This window comes from Phoenix dactylifera, unplaced genomic scaffold (genome assembly GCF_009389715.1).
Source record: "Phoenix dactylifera cultivar Barhee BC4 unplaced genomic scaffold, palm_55x_up_171113_PBpolish2nd_filt_p 001117F, whole genome shotgun sequence".
NCBI lineage: Eukaryota > Viridiplantae > Streptophyta > Magnoliopsida > Arecales > Arecaceae > Phoenix > Phoenix dactylifera.
Genome location: NW_024068460.1, coordinates 27,954 through 43,804, shown reverse-complemented (window position 1 = coordinate 43,804; position 15,851 = coordinate 27,954). Strand labels below are relative to the sequence as shown.

At 40.9% G+C, this 15,851-nt stretch overlaps 1 protein-coding gene across 1 annotated transcript in view; it reads left to right on the top strand.

Annotated features, from left to right (window-relative positions):
• The window catches only part of LOC103699138 (callose synthase 9-like), a 76,343-nt gene that overhangs the window by 38,400 nt on the left and 22,092 nt on the right, over positions 1–15,851 (top strand). The window contains exons 21-32 of the mRNA XM_039121525.1: positions 4,002–4,051; positions 4,127–4,213; positions 4,838–4,923; positions 5,006–5,030; positions 12,510–12,604; positions 12,704–12,785; positions 12,911–13,071; positions 13,152–13,272; positions 14,453–14,550; positions 14,647–14,737; positions 14,870–15,030; positions 15,144–15,253. Coding sequence (XP_038977453.1) covers positions 4,002–4,051; positions 4,127–4,213; positions 4,838–4,923; positions 5,006–5,030; positions 12,510–12,604; positions 12,704–12,785; positions 12,911–13,071; positions 13,152–13,272; positions 14,453–14,550; positions 14,647–14,737; positions 14,870–15,030; positions 15,144–15,253 — 1,167 coding nt within the window. The remainder of the gene's footprint in view (positions 1–4,001; positions 4,052–4,126; positions 4,214–4,837; positions 4,924–5,005; positions 5,031–12,509; positions 12,605–12,703; positions 12,786–12,910; positions 13,072–13,151; positions 13,273–14,452; positions 14,551–14,646; positions 14,738–14,869; positions 15,031–15,143; positions 15,254–15,851) is intronic.

The following is a 15,851-nucleotide window of genomic DNA, read 5'->3' as shown; positions in this document are numbered from 1 at the left end:
GTGTGGCTAATAGTGGCACCTCGGTTCGACGAGTTCTCGAGGAAGGCAGCACAAGCTAAGTGTTTTCTAAGAGTAGAGAAGAGAGAGGAGAGAGAGAGAGAGAGAGGACCGGTGGTGCACTAAAGGGGTGGAAGCGGGGATTCATTAGTGATGGGGGCTAGGGTTTCTTAGCCTCTGGCGGAGTCGAGGAAAAACCGGAGTCGGTCTCCTCTTTTGACTTGGATAATGCATGCCTTAGGGGAGCTAGGCCATCTTAGTAATAGACTAGCCAATGGGCCAGGCCTCACATACTACTTCTAAACTGCTTACATATAAAAAATTATTTGATTTGGAGACTTCTAGCCTTGTATTGAGTGGTAAAAAATAGATTTATTGTTTCATGTTATTCAAATTGTCTAATATTTTGACTATTTGATGCATAGGCTGGGGATTTTCAAATCACATGATTTTGCCGTGTAAATAGTTTAAAGGTAGTAGATACATCTAATGGGTTGAATGATTGATGTGGGACCCCATCATTAGATCTAGACCTAACTGAATCCTTGTAAAGATTCACTTTGTTGTAGCCAAGTTTATCTCATTATAATGATATTGTTATTTTTGTTATAATATAATACTATGCAATGCCTTGCAAAATAATTATATTATATAAATCTTATGATGTTATATTATATTATGTAATATCATATTATTATATGATTTTATATTATATAATTATATTATATGACATAATAATATTGTTATATTGTATTATATTATTTCATTATAATAATATTATATGATACAATATTATAATAATATATTATTATATTACATTACCATTATTGCATTACATTATGTTTTGTTATGTAATGTAGAATTAATATGGGCATTTTTCTCTTTTCAGAATTTTCGTCTTATATTTCATTACGTTGCTCTAGTAGACTTTTTTTTAGCTTTTGGAGGGGGTAGAAAGTTGTTTCAAAATGTCTACCAAGCACCTCAAAGTCATCAAATCAATTTTTGGCCCTCCAAACTCAATATGAAAGAGGGCCTAATTATTGAGAAATGAAATACAAGCTTGAGATTGATTAGAAAACTTAAAAGCGTAAATTCAGGAAACACACAGAAGCTACTTAAAGTTCTTGCAGAAGAATCCAGGAAGAATCTTGTCCGAATTTCCCTTGATTGTCGTTGTCGTCGTCGTTGTCATCGTCGTCGTCATCATCGTCCTATTTTTCTAGATAAGATTTCCTATTCCCTTTCTCCCTTGTGTTACCCTCCTATCCTTTCTTTGTTGGCAAGGTGAGGCAATTCAGGTAGGGCTGTCAACGAGCCGAGCCGAGCCCGAGCCATAGCAGGCTCGGCTCGGCTCGTTCCATAAAAATCTAGGCTCGGGCTCGGGCTCGGTACCGAGCCCTGTACTGGGCTCGGGCTCGGGCTCGCCTAGCACAGCCCCGGCTCGGGCTCGAGCTCGTGAGGCTCGTTTGCCCGAGCCCGAGCCTGCCCCGGCGGCCGGCGCCCCATCTCTCATTCATCGGAGGACGGGAGGAGAGAAGAACGAAGGAAATAAATAAAAAAAGAAAGAAGAGAAGAAAGAAGGGGGCGGCCGCGAGCACCACCGGCACGGGCGTCGGCCGCGGGTCGACCGCAGGCGCTGTCAGAAACTAAAGTCCATCTGAGCGCCCTCAGAGAGAAATCGAAGCGCCAGAAAATACAAGAAAGAGCAGATCCAGAGGGATTCTTTAAAGAAGGGGGTGGGTTCAAGAACTGACCGCATCGGAAGAGTTATCAGAGTCCATATCGGGGCGGAGGCGCTGGTACAGCTGGGGGCTCCGGTAGATGGAGCCAGGAGCGGGGCGGGAGATGATGCGGGGAACGCCCTCGAGGGAGACGGTGCCCATATAGAAGAGCATCCCGGCGACGTACAGGAGCGGCGCGAAGAGGAAGATGGCCTGCCGCCAGAGGAGGAGCGATAGTACCATCCATGCCAACCGCTGCAGAAGGGTCCGCGGCGCCTGGAGGGCCCGTCCGGAGGCGGACTTGGAGGGACCTCGATGCAGAAACGGCCGGATGGGGCGGCGGCGCTTCACGCTTGTTGCCTTCCTCGCCGGGGGCGACGACATCGGGGGCGGAGAAGGGAAAGGAGGTTGCGACGAAGCTTCTCGGAGAGCTGGATCGGGTGTACGGCGTCGTCATCGTCGTCGGAGGGGAGGGGGCATCGGCTTCGAGCTTGGGGGCGAGCCGGCGAGGAGAACGGAGAAGAAAGGAGGGCTAGGGCTAGGGAATGTTCTGGAGAAACCGAGAAGAAAGAAATTAAAGAAATTAAAAATGGGTTAACGGGTTGGGTTCGGTTAATGGGTTGAGTCCGAATCCGAATCAATTCAATTCGATTTAAGGATTTGGGTTAGCTCGGGTTGGGTCTGATCTAAATCCAACTGGGTTCAATTAGATTAGGATTGAAATTGATTGAGCCAAATAAAATTTAATTGGGTTGAGTCCAAATTTAATTGGGACCCGATTAAATTGTTAATTGGGCTGAGCCCTCATTTGGGCTCGTTTGGGCTCGTGAGCTGCTCGGGCTCGGATTTAAACGGGCCTCATTTTAGGCTCGGGCTCGGGCTCGTTTGACTAACGAGCCGAGCCCGAGCCGGGCTTTTACCGAGCCGGGCCCGAGCCGAGCCCGAGTAGCTCGGCCCGTTGACAGCCCTAAATTCAGGTTTATGTCAAGCCTACTTCACTAGGTTGGTTCCTCCACCACCTAAGTAGGCTGGTTGGTAAGATCAGTTGAAGTGAAGATTTAGATGGTTGTTGGGTTACATATGTTAAGTCTAGGTCTCTACATTTAGAATTTTGTCGACAAACAGGTGATGAGCAAACTTATTTAGATGCAATGAAGTAAATGGCCTTTTCTTTCCTTTTAATTTTGTTTACTTAAGATATTACATGAAATAAGGAAGCATTCCCTTTTGAGTTCATGAACTCCAAATTCAACAGTCAAAAAAAAGAAAGCTAATATGGGTTGGCACCATGGAATGCGGAATCGAGCTGAACTGGCCGGTTCCGCCCATTCCAAGCCATACTAGTGGCTCACCGGTATGGTTCCACCATTGAAAACGGCTTGCTGCCGGAGCCGAAGAAGGAAAAGAGAAAGAGAGCGAGCGGGGGAGGGAGAACGAGCGGCGACAGAGAGCTGCGGGACGGGGCGGGGGGGGGGGGGGGAGGGCGCGGCCCCTATTTATTTCGCCGCCGCCATGGCCCTCCGTTGGTGTCTGCCACCGCTTCTTCTCCCTCCCTACCTCCCCCGCTCACTCTCTCTTTCTCTTCTCCGGTTCTGGCGGTTTTCTCTCAGTACGGGCCCGACACGGCCCGTACTGACTCGTTCCGCTGGAGAACCGGTATGGTGCGCGGTACCAGTTTCTCCGACCGTGGTTGGCACGTAAAACTTTGATTGTATCTCATATTAGAGATCCTTGTAAGTAGGTGATTATCAAATATTTGCTGCTCATGTCTGATGAGTTATTTGGGTACTTTGTGAAGGTTGGCATGGATATGATGAACTTAATGCAATTCTTGAATTCAGCTTTTCCTTGACTAGGTTATTTGCATTGCGTGCTGCAATGGTTTTTTCATTTTAGATTGAAGCATCTATAGATTTTCTGCTGTTGCCTCTTTTTTTCCTTCAGTTACAAAATCTCTATCCCTTATATATCTTGTAAATGCGATCCTTTATGTTCTCAGTGTTCACTACATCGTTGAAGCATTACTTTTAGTTGTTTATCATTTATGAAACTTGTGTGGGAGGTTATTCTAGTATAACATGATAGTGTTGTTACAAGAAGGTGCTTTCATCTTTATGTTTTGAGACATTTATCTGATTTTAAAGTTATTTTGCTACCTTCGTTATGATCTGATTCCTTAATTACCTTTGAATATGCGGAATGGTATTGTTACAATTTGTGTTTTTATTGATTTAGTTGATCTATTATGATGTATTCTTTAATTGGTTCTGTTGGCTGCAGATAACCATAATGCACTGACAGTTCTTAGTTTATGGGCACCAGTTGTTTCAGTGAGTCTTTCTCAACATCTCCCCCCAACTTTCTATTCCTTACATTGCAGATTATAATGTAAATCTATTTTGCAGATTTACCTTTTGGATATTTATGTGTTCTACACCATATTTTCGGCTGTCTATGGGTTCTTACTTGGGGCTCGAGATCGCTTGGGGGAGGTATATCTATTTAAATATGAAATTATACATATAATTATTTTAACTGGAAATTTCTGTCAAGCATTTTATTCTTTAAAACCTGATGACCTCCCAAGTTAGAAAGCAAATGGTTCATGAGCCCCAGCTCTATCCATGCCATGTGAGAATTGCCTCTAACAGTTTCGCATGTAATAATACAGAAGTTCTGTAGCACTTCAACCTGATTTGAGCCCATGAGTTCCTCTAGACTTGAGGAGAGGTACATGTAGTGGTTCTGAGTTTAGCGATACCAAGTACCTTACTTCCTGTCCTTGTGTTTTGATCTCCTTTTCATGCGCATATTTAAGCACAAATTTGTTGTGATTCATTGTAATTATTCATTTGATTTGGTCTTGAAGTGTGAAATTATGCTTAAGAGAACATCCAACATGCATGCACATCCATTTTCATTAAGGTCAATCTCATGGTCCTGATACCTTACTTTTTTTTGAAAATAATTCCAATATACTGATGATCTGGTTAGCAGATCAATTTAGCGGGCATTATTTCTTGATGTGATTTTTTTTAAAGTTTTTGTCCTGCCTCTTAGACTGGACTGATCTCCGCTCAATTGCATTGTTTTTCCCAACCTGGTCTATTCTTCAGATTAGATCTGTGAAAGCTGTCCACAAACTTTTTGAGAAGTTTCCTGAAGCATTTATGGACAAACTTCATGTTGGTCTTCCCAAAAGGTATTAAATGTTTGAGGTTTCATTTTATCATTCTTTTATTTCTTCTAATTTTCTCTGAATGTTAGTCTGATTCTTTTCACAGGAGGCTGCTACGTTCCTCTGGTCAGGTAAAGAAAAAATTTGGAAGTCCATGTTTTTTCAATCATCTAATTTTGGTTTTCATTGTAAGCCTGTAATAAAAACTTATATTTTGTATGCCAATTATCAGCTATAGATATGATCAAGTTTTTTGGTTAAAGTTATGATCTTCTGTCTGATTATGAGCTGCTTTCCTGTTCATCTTATTAAAAAAGGATCTCTCTCTGGTACATACGATCTTTTTGTGGGTTATTCTCATCCAGTTTGCCATTTGTTAACTCAGCACCATTCCTTCATTATTTGGTGCATCATTGTTGACACGAGAATTCAAAAGTTATACATGTCTTTATGTTCCTTACTTCCTTAGTGTATCAAACATATTATTTGTATTTTTACTTATCATGTTTTTCATTAACTCTCATGGGCAAATGATTGAGTAGCAAAGTGTTGAATGTTTGGTATGTTGCTTTGTACTCTTTACATAGCATTAGTATGGGTCTTGGACAAGTATCAATATCTGTACATCATTACCTATATACTGCAATTGCCACTTGCCAGGTTACAAAAGGGAGCTTGCCCTTTATAAACAAATATGGGCTGCACTCCAACAGTTAATTGACTTTTCACTTTATTTCCTATTGCCTATAAAAAAAGTGAGAAGGGAATATTCTTTCTTGGTACTTGATTCCATGCCATAATTGCTCAATACCAACTATACTCCATACTTCTTAATAACTTTTTCTTGTCAGCTTGCCCTGAGAATTTCTAAATGCCATATATGTCCTAGAATTATGTGTTTCCTGAAAAGTTAGGCTCTCCATCGACCATGCCTTTTGTGCCTTTAAATACTGCATATGTGATATGCCCTGAGTGAATGCTTTAGAAAACAATGGGTATTCAAAAATGGCCTTCTGTGGTTTATTTATACAAAGAGAAAAGTCTCATCACGTCGCCTTTTAATTCTAATTCAATTAGCTTTCATCGCTATCTAGATGTAACTTGTTTATCTTGATTGTGTTGTTGTCTTTGTGACTCTGTTTGACAGCACTGTTTCATGCACCAAGCGCCCATATAGTCTCTCCTAATTTCTGGAGTCTGGACCCTTTTTGGCCGAGTCTGTGTATCCAAATATTTAGGGTTTAGATGCATTTTTCTCCTAGAAATGCACGTAATTCTAACACCCATGTATTGTAGATCTTTATGTTTTACTATATTAGGGTGCCACGATTTGATGATGGAGAGAAAATTGCATCGCTTATCAGACCATCAGATCTCACTGTTGGCTGATCCGAATCCGCAATAAGTCATGTGACATATGATTAAGTCATTATATTGGATTTTTATTCTTATAGTTGGTTTAATACCTAGAGGATGAGCCTTGACGTAACTGTAAGGTTGCTGCATTGGGACCTGGAGGTCGCAGGGTTCAAAATATGGAAACAATTTATCGACACGCGGGGGTAAGGTCGTGCATATCTGACCCACCTCAAACACTGCAATGGTGGGTGCCTCAATCCACCGGGCCGCGCTTTGTAGTTGGCTTGATACCTAGGTCATGCAACATATTGTTGCACTAGATATCCTAGCTCTTAATCATCTAGTCCTTTAATCAGTTCCTGACTTCTTGTGGTAGGTTCAAGGTACACTGTACCGGTACCGATATACGTACTGGTCGCCTATCGGACCGGTTTGAACCGGTACCGAACTGGTAGTGCGCTCGCGAAAAAAATTCCGCGAAGCGTGTAGCACACGCAGATTCACGCCCACCGCGTTAAATGCCACAGTGGCATTAAATGCCCCGCACGGGGAATCGCGGCCAAGCGCGGTTCCCCGCTCGCGCCCACGCGGGCGCTCTGCTCAGCACCCACGCGGGCGCACTGCCCAGCGCGGGGAACCGCGCTTGCGCATGCGGGCCGGTGTGAATCGGTCCGGTTAGTACCGGTACACGGCGGGAACATATTGGTTCCGAAACAATTTTCCACGGTTGAACCGTACTGGTTGGCGCTGGTACCGGTACGGTACATGCTGAACTGGAGGTGCGGGCCGGTTCAGCAAACCATGGGTAGGTCCCACTATACAGAACTTCAATGACTGATCGTTTCATGAATTTTGATCTTCATATTGTTGGGATTTTTGTCACATATATTGTAGGATTTCACCTTGTGTCTCCAACATGGTATGCCGTACTGTACCGAATCGGATGGTACCAAACGTACCGTATCGGTTCGGTATCGGTATCGGTACCGGTGCTGTACCGACCCTCGGTACGTCAAAAAAATTTTCGTACCGTATCGAGTGATATCGACACTATGCTAGTGTGGTATCGGTACGGGGTCCGGTACCAATATAGCGAACCTTGGTCTCCAACTATATTTTTTTTGTGTATGTTTTGCCAAATGTTGAATCTTTGGATAGTAGATCCCATTTTGCAAGATCCTTGATTTTTTGGTTGTTTGATTCTTGGTTCATTGAAAAGTATTACTTTTCAATTACTGGATAAAAAGAGACATCTCCTTGAGTAACTAGTTTATGCACAAGCGCTCTCATGCTAATTATGTCTCTAATTACTTTTGTCTAAATACTTGTCTCAACATGCTTTTGAAATACTCTGGTGCACAATGCCATCCACTCTAGTTTTCATCCCACCACATTAGCTACATGGCTGACCACTTTGTTTGGACAAGGAAATGTTTTTAATCTATGCATGGAAATCAATTGGCATAATACATTGTAGCATAATAGGATTTAACGTTAAGAAGACCGGATTTAGGAGATGAATCTGTGGATTATGCTGGCACTCGGCACATTTTTGCCGAAAGTTATGTCATTCCACGGAAAGATTTGCAATTGGGATGCCAAGATATGTATAATTATATATTCTTTGAGTACTAAGTTTAATTGCTACATAGATCTGTTTGTGCTTATGTAGAAACATAATCTAAAAACATAAACAAAAATTTTGACATGGTTTTAGGATCCAAGCTTTCTTAGATATTTTTGTAGGTAGCTGCAGAATATGTGCAATGTATAGTTTTAGGCATGGTCTCAAATCTGGATGGGATGTCCTGTGGGATCCTGGGATGGGTACTGTCCCGAGTGTCGAGATAGGACCGTCTCGCCATCGTCTCGGCGCTCCATCGGCACGTCTTCGGACATCTCCTATCCCAAGTGTCACGTCTTCGGACATCCCCTATCCCAGTGTCACGTCTTCGGACATCCCCTATCCTAAGTGTCGGAGTGGAACGGGATGGCGGGGTGCCTCGCTCCATGCCCAAACTAGGACAGTCCCGTCCTACGGATTTAAAACCTTGGTGTTAGGTGCCTATATAAAATTTGGCATTATGCCAAGGATTTATGAATGTTGGCATGGGTGCACTAGTCATGGGGCTGCAAGGCATGTGCCCTGTCCCGCATTTGTGCCATTGTATGCTGAAAAATCAAAAGAAACACAAAAAGTAGTACAAAACCCTTTCCACACAGTATTAAGCAATACCAATTGATGTATGCTGAACTGCCACTCGCGATACCAAGTGGCTTGCTTGCTGCTTACTGTTGACCTAGTGCGAAATCTTGGTATAGGCTTGGCATAGTACGTGCTACTTGGAAAAAGTCGGCACTTTAAGCCATGCATTGTGCAACACTATTTGCCAGCTAGTGACACCAATAAACTTAAAATTCGTGACAATGACCATATGATAACATGAAAAAGCATGTAAGGTTCTTATCAAGATCGGAGGAATCGGTACCGAGCATCGTATCGGTTCTCTGGTGGCACGAGTTGATACGGGCCGTGCCGAGCCGGTACAGGCTGTGCTGAGCCTGTACGGACGAGGGCATGGTACCGTGAGAGAGAGGAAGAGAGAGAGAAGGGCCGGCGGAGGCCGGCAGATTCGAAATAGGGCAACCAGCCGTGCCCTCCGCCGGCCTTTCACTGGCATCCCGACCTCTTCCTCTTCCTCTTCCTCCCTCCCTCGCTCGCTCTCTTTCCTTCTCCTTCGGCTACGGCAACGGCTCGGAATGGTCGGAACTGCCCGGTTCGGGACGGCTCTGCCGACCTTGGTTCTTACTGTATTGCCTGAACCATGGCTTGCCGAACCGGACCGTACTGGCCTGTTCGGCTCGGTACGGACTGGTGCTTCCTGAAACCGGTATCCGGACAGCGTGGAAACCGGTTCTAGCGGTTTTCGGGCCGATCTCGACCGGTACCGGCCGGTTCCAACGGTTGGTACCGATCGTGTACCTGCCGGTTCGCACCTGTACGTTTTTTTTTTTGCGGTGCGAAAGCACGTGTGGCCCTTTCGGCCACGCGCTCCTCGGGCAGAGCGCCCGCAGAGGCGCGGGCGCACGATTCGTTGCCCCGCGCAGTTCCGTGCCTAGGATCGATAAGTTGTCGCGATTCGTTGCCCCGCGCAATTCCGTGCCTAGGATCGATAAGTTGTATTGGCCTCGTTGATGATCTTGAACCCTAAACAACAGAAACTTCATGTCTCAGACCTCTCAGCTCTTCAATAAATTAAAAAAGAACAAAAGTATAGGAAAATGACTTGAGAATCTATTCTAACTGAACAAATTTGGAGACCAAAGTCCGCTGAACCGGTACTTGGATCCATACCGGTTGGTAGGCGGGTCGGTATGGTACCGGTTTGGTACCATACCGACATATGGTCGGAACCGGCATGCCCATTTTTTTTAAGTTTTTCAATTTTTGATTAATCGGTAATTAATTTTTTCAACTTTTTCAATAATTTTAAGTATAATTGGATTTTTTTTTTGATGTTTCTAAGATTCCGATTTAACTTAAATGATGCATCTTGTTGTTTTGAAGTGATACAAAACATAAAATGGTTAGTGAGATGTTGCATGCTACAAGAAGCAACTTGAAATATCCTAAAATCAACTAGTGAGGTGGAAAATATAAATTAATACAATCAATTACATATATATTTAAAGTACAACATACATACCGATATCTAAAATCTTGTCGAGTGGCGATGCCTCTCTTAGATATCTAGATCATTAACATAGTCAGAAGGCACATCAACCCACTGCTGTAGCCAAGTGGCGTTGTAGTCTTGTATGTTCATTTCATAAGTAACACGCTTTGAGTTATAAGCACTCTCGGATCTCTTACTAAAGCTTTGGCTTTAAGAGGTATTCTCTGACTGATATACGACTTTGGAAGGTTCAATCGAAGATGCGATAGCGAAATCTGACCCGTAAGATGCTCCAGGCTGCGTAGGGTAGTAGCTATCAGAAGACAACACCTCAGACGCACCATATCCATATCCATATCCATATCCGTATGAATTATAGGATGCTTGTGGTTGCGGGTAATAGGGTCTAGTATACGACTTAAAAGCTGATGTCTATAGATCTTACTCCTTGTGTGAAGTCATCAGCAGCTGCATCGTGTCCTGAATGATCTCGAGGAGCCCATTTTCTATATGTAATCGTATTCTTGTGAGCTCTATCAGATCGTGCACCGTGGTCTCTATAATGTGTAAACTAGGACTCACCGGTGAATCGAAGACCACCTGGCGTTGCGGCTATCTCATAAACGGTTGTCTTATGTTCTCCACTTTCTTTCTGGCCACTAGATCCATGATCATCAAAACTATCATTTATATATTTTAATAATTTTTAAATTTAAAAATATATTTAAATTTAAAAATATATTTAAATGCCATAAATTTGGAAAAGTATGTTTTTAGTTTAGAAAATATTTCTGAAATATGTATTACGTGCTACTAATTTATCATAATTTTTGGTATTAATTATTTATTTTTAGTTATTTTTGAAATTAACAAATAATTTTTAAATATAAATATTTGAAAAAATTAATTTTAGTTCAGATCTTTGTAGAATCCTACAAAAGATGTTACATATATTTTTTTAGGCTCGTGGGCATGCATCAAAGGCTACTTATTTCTCAATTTTTTTCAAATTTAGGCCTAGGCCACTATGTGCATGATCGTATCAAAAGTTGAATAAATAAATGCCAAATTTAGCTGGAGAGTAGTTTGCATGCTCCTAAATATGCTTTTGATTTTAATTTTTTTTGAATTTATTTTATTTTCCTTTTTAATCCAAAAATATATTTTTAATTTTTAAAAATTATATATAATTTAAAAATTAAAATTTTTATGTCATCTTGTAGAACATCTATAGATTTACGACATATCATAAAATCATGCCAAAATAAAAATTTTTGGCATAATTTCTCCTTATTTTCCAAATTTCAAAGTATTTTTTGGCGTCCAAAAAAAGGAGAGAAAATGAGACAAGGGAGATGAGGCATACCTAATTTAGGGTTGGATCCTTTTTCAATTGTGCTAAATCAGCATATTTTTCGCCATGATGAAGGGGGTATTCGGATAGGTTGGGATGGCCCGAGATAGCTTGGGAAGGCTTGAGAAGTTTTTCGGGCCTTTCCAACCCGTCTTTAAAACAAAAGAAGTAGGGGGCGAGTTCGGAACTGGTCTGACTTTCGCACCGATTGCGCATGGAGCCGAGTTTCTCAAGCCTTTCCAACCAGTCTTTAAAACAAAAGAAAGAGGGGGAGGGGGCTGGTTCGGAACCGGTCGGACTCGCACTGATTTCGCACGGAACCGGCCGGTTCAGACTGAGTCTGGACAGTTCAAGACCGGTTCCGACTGGCTCCTATTGGTCGGGACTGGTTTCGGCCAGTTCGGAGTCGGTTTCGAAAAAAACAGGTGAACCGACCTAGTCCCCCACTGGGTTGGCTCGGTATGGGCTGAACCGGGCAGTTCGGCTTTGTTTGGCGGACCTTGTGGGAGACTATTAAGATGATGGAAGGGAGTTGCCGGACCCCTTCTCCTGTATTTTGTTATGCTTTCTCACCATGGTGTTCTTTTAGGTTTTACTTTTGTGTCTTCTTTCATCTATTCTTATGAGGTCCCTCTTTGTGTGGTGAATATTGGGACTCGTTTTCTGCTTTTGCTCTTCCTCTTGAAGGTAACAACGTCAAACAATTACAAGACTTGAAATCTTCATCTTGGTAATTCCATTCCCCTGCTTCGTCCGGTTTTCTTGTCTTTTTCCTTCCTCACTATTCCATCTGGCTTTCCTCTTATAATGTCCTGCTGATCATTTCCATGTTTTTAGTTTCTGATCTTGCTGCAAAGTTATCAAGATGTTCTGGTTTTTATCAATGTAGCTGCCATAAGTGGCCCTTCATTGTTTTCTAGTGATTTATAATTCAATCTGTGCAGCTATTCTCTAATATCTGGTTTGACTATTGGCTTGACTTGATTCTTGTATTATGTAACTTGTTAAGTACTTTTGATGGGCTTAAATTCCACATGTTGCGCACACACTGTGCTGTCTTTAGATAGCTTGTCACTATTTTGAAAGATCTTTTTTCTGTATTTTCTTCTGAAATAGGAGAGGTGGCTTTTTCAATTTTCTGCTATTTGGTTGTATTCTAGTTTTTAATATCTGAAAGGAGTAGTTCCTGTCATTAACCTTTTGAAAATTACTAATTGAAGGAAGCAGAGTTGAATAAGTTTGATGCTGCTAGATTTGCTCCCTTCTGGAATGAGATTATAAAAAAATTACGAGAAGAGGATTATATTACTAATTTGTAAGTATCAGCTAATTTTAAACCAGTGCTTATACTTTCCTGTTGTTGTTATTTTCCATCTGATGTTACCTGAAAAATTTTGTTTCTATGTGTGCGCAGAGAGATGGATTTACTTGTTATGCCCAAAAATTCTGGGATTCTTCCAATGGTCCAGTGGCCCCTATTTTTGCTTGTTAGCAAGGTAGGTCAGATTGAATGTTTCCAGTTTTGTTGATATGTGTTTCTAATTTGAATTAAAGATTAGGAGTAAATTGTTCTTTTTCTCTTTCATCTAACTTTTGTTGATGATGTGCTTGATTTGATCAGATATTTCTTGCCAGAGATATTGCACTTGAGTGTAAGGATTCACAGGATGAGCTCTGGTTCAGAATTTCTAGGGATGAATACATGAAATATGCAGTTGAGGAGTGCTATCACAGTATTAAGGTTATATTAATATCTATACTGGAGAAGGAAGGATGGATGTGGTAAGTATGTTTTCTTTCTTTCTTTCTTTCTTCTATTTCCATATTTTCTAAGTTGTCATCTTAGTTGGAATTGAAAACAGGGTGGAGAGGGTAGATGATGCTATCAAGGAAAGTATAAAGAAAAAAATTTTTCTGACCAACCTTCAGCTGAGCAAACTGCCACTTGTATTTTCAAGAATCACTGCATTGACTGGCGTGCTGGTGAGGATGGCCACTCTGCTTATTAGTACTTGATTATGAAATCTTGTCATTTTCTTGCAATTACAGAATGCTCTGTTATGGTGTGAGTACGACAATTATCATTGGATGTTGTCTATCCATGGCCTACGCAACCTGATGTTACTATTGAAAAGGACATGGATATCATGGATAGAGCCAACAGTTCAGTTGCTTATGCTTACAGATTTTGTTTAGGCATATGGTAAATTCGAAAAATCAGTCAGAATTATTCTACACCTACCAATTAGTATTCTCAGTTTGATTGCAAGTCTCTCAGTTGCCCATGGCCAGAACTCTGGCACTAGTCTTTGGTGAAGTAGTAGTGTCTGGCTGACAGCCTCTTGTAAAAAGTCCGCTCAATGTTTTCAATCTTCTAATTGGTGGGTCTGTCAGGCTTACAGCCTCTTGTAAAAAGTCTGCTCAATATTTTCAATCTTCTAATTGGTGGTTCTGTGCTCCATTGCTGTGCCTCTTTTTGTGGAAAAGGTGGTGGATGCTGATGTGATACCTAAGCAGTTTAGTGTCTGAATAAAAAGCTTTGTTTCCTTGATGTGGAAGCTTGATATTTTACTACATTTGGTGAGGTGGAGTCAGGTAATTGTGCTGTGTAATGAAATTCAAAATACAGAAGAACAGATTCAATTATTTGTCACAGAGGTGGTGCTCACTATTATCTAAAAACTTCTTAAGCTGTTTCTTGATGGTCCTTCTATTACTAGTTTCTGTTTTTAATGACTGAGTTAAATTGTTGTAGCTGAACGACATATATTGTTGGCAAATCCTTGTTTACATTTCTGCTCTTTAATTTGTATTAGGCTATCATCATCATATTGTACAAAACTAGGGTTTCTTCTCTGGTGCATTGGTTTTATATAAATTGTTTAAAAAAAGCTCTTGTTCAAACTAAAAAATAGTAGATTCTTATCTTTGTTGCGAGGCATGGTTATATGAAGTCATCCACGCTTTTTTCTTAGCAGATTCTTCTATGTTTGTGCAATAGAAATATTCTTTTCCTTGTTTGTTTCTCTTTGGAATGTTTCCTGTAGATGATTTTATTACGATGTTGTGTAACAAATGTGTTTGATACTTTGATTGGTTTAATTGCTGCAATCCTTCATAACACATTTATTGCAAGTTTAATTGCTTATGTTTTGGTTATTAGAAAAAGGATGAGTCACTTGAATTGACGAAAGGTGCTGTCAAGGCTTTGCAAGACCTTGAGGATGTGATTCGTCATGATTTTTTAACTCTTGATATGAGGTGTGGTTCAAACTTTTTTATACTTGTGCTTAACCAAATATTTTTTTGTTTCTTTTTTTTTTTTGGGTCTAACTGCTTAATTCTTCTCTTTTCAAGTGGTAACATTGATGCCTGGAGTCAGATAAATAAAGCAAGAGGTGAAGGTCGCCTCTTCAACAATATAAAGTGGCCCAAGGACCCTGAATTGGTATTTTCTAAATTGTTGAATTCACCTTAGGCTTTGACATGTCTATAGCCAATAATGCTGTTATCATCTTTCATCTAGATTAACATTATAATATTATTTCAGCTTTTTAACATTTAAATAATATGAATGCAGAAAGCATTGGTCGACAGATTGCATTCACTGTTGACCATCAAGGAATCTGCTGCGAGTATCCCGAAAAACTTGGAGGCTGGGCGTAGGCTAGAGTTCTTCACAAACTCTCTATTTATGCGAATGCCTCCAGCCAGGCCAGTTTCTGAAATGGTATCATTCAGGTGAAATACAAATATTACTGATATCTTATTATTTTATGCCTATTTTAGTTTCTTATTGTTAATGAAGTCTTGATTCTTATTCCTTTCTTTTCTTCTCTTTTCTTCCATTGCAGTGTCTTTACTCCATATTACTCTGAGATTGTGCTTTATAGCTTGGCTGAACTCCAGAAGAAGAATGAGGATGGGATATCCATTCTGTTTTACCTCCAAAAGATTTTTCCAGGTCTTTTCCCTTTTCTTTTGTTGTTATGAACATGTGAATACGTAATTAAGCATAATTTTTGGTTCTCATAATGTACGAATTTTCACAGGAAGAAAAGATGTTTTCAGCTTTTTTAATGATCTGGTTTGCCAATTCTATATTTGCATTAAATAACTTCCAATCCTGCCAGTGTCCATTTAGTTTTTCATTCACTATTGTTGTTTTTCCCCTTAAGTCCTTATTTCTTTGATATCGTTGACTGATGACAAAAAAAAAAAAAAAGAACCGGTATATCACCATTTTAATAGCTATTACTTTGCTAGTCATGGTATCCCTACTGGTTGGTATTGGTGCATATTGGGTGTACCATATCATTCCGGTGCTGAAACGATACGTGGTATGGAGGGCGTACCGAGTGTCGATATGCCGAACAACCTCTGTACCGAACATAGTGATATTGTAATAGGATCGTACTTGTATGGGGTTCTAGTTATGTACTGGGTCTTCTTTGTAAGTCTTTGGGTGTCACTCATGACTAGTTATCACACATGCGAGACATGAGGCAATTGTCTATGGTTGTAAGAATCTGACTGTAAGGCGGTCACCTTAAGTCCTTTGT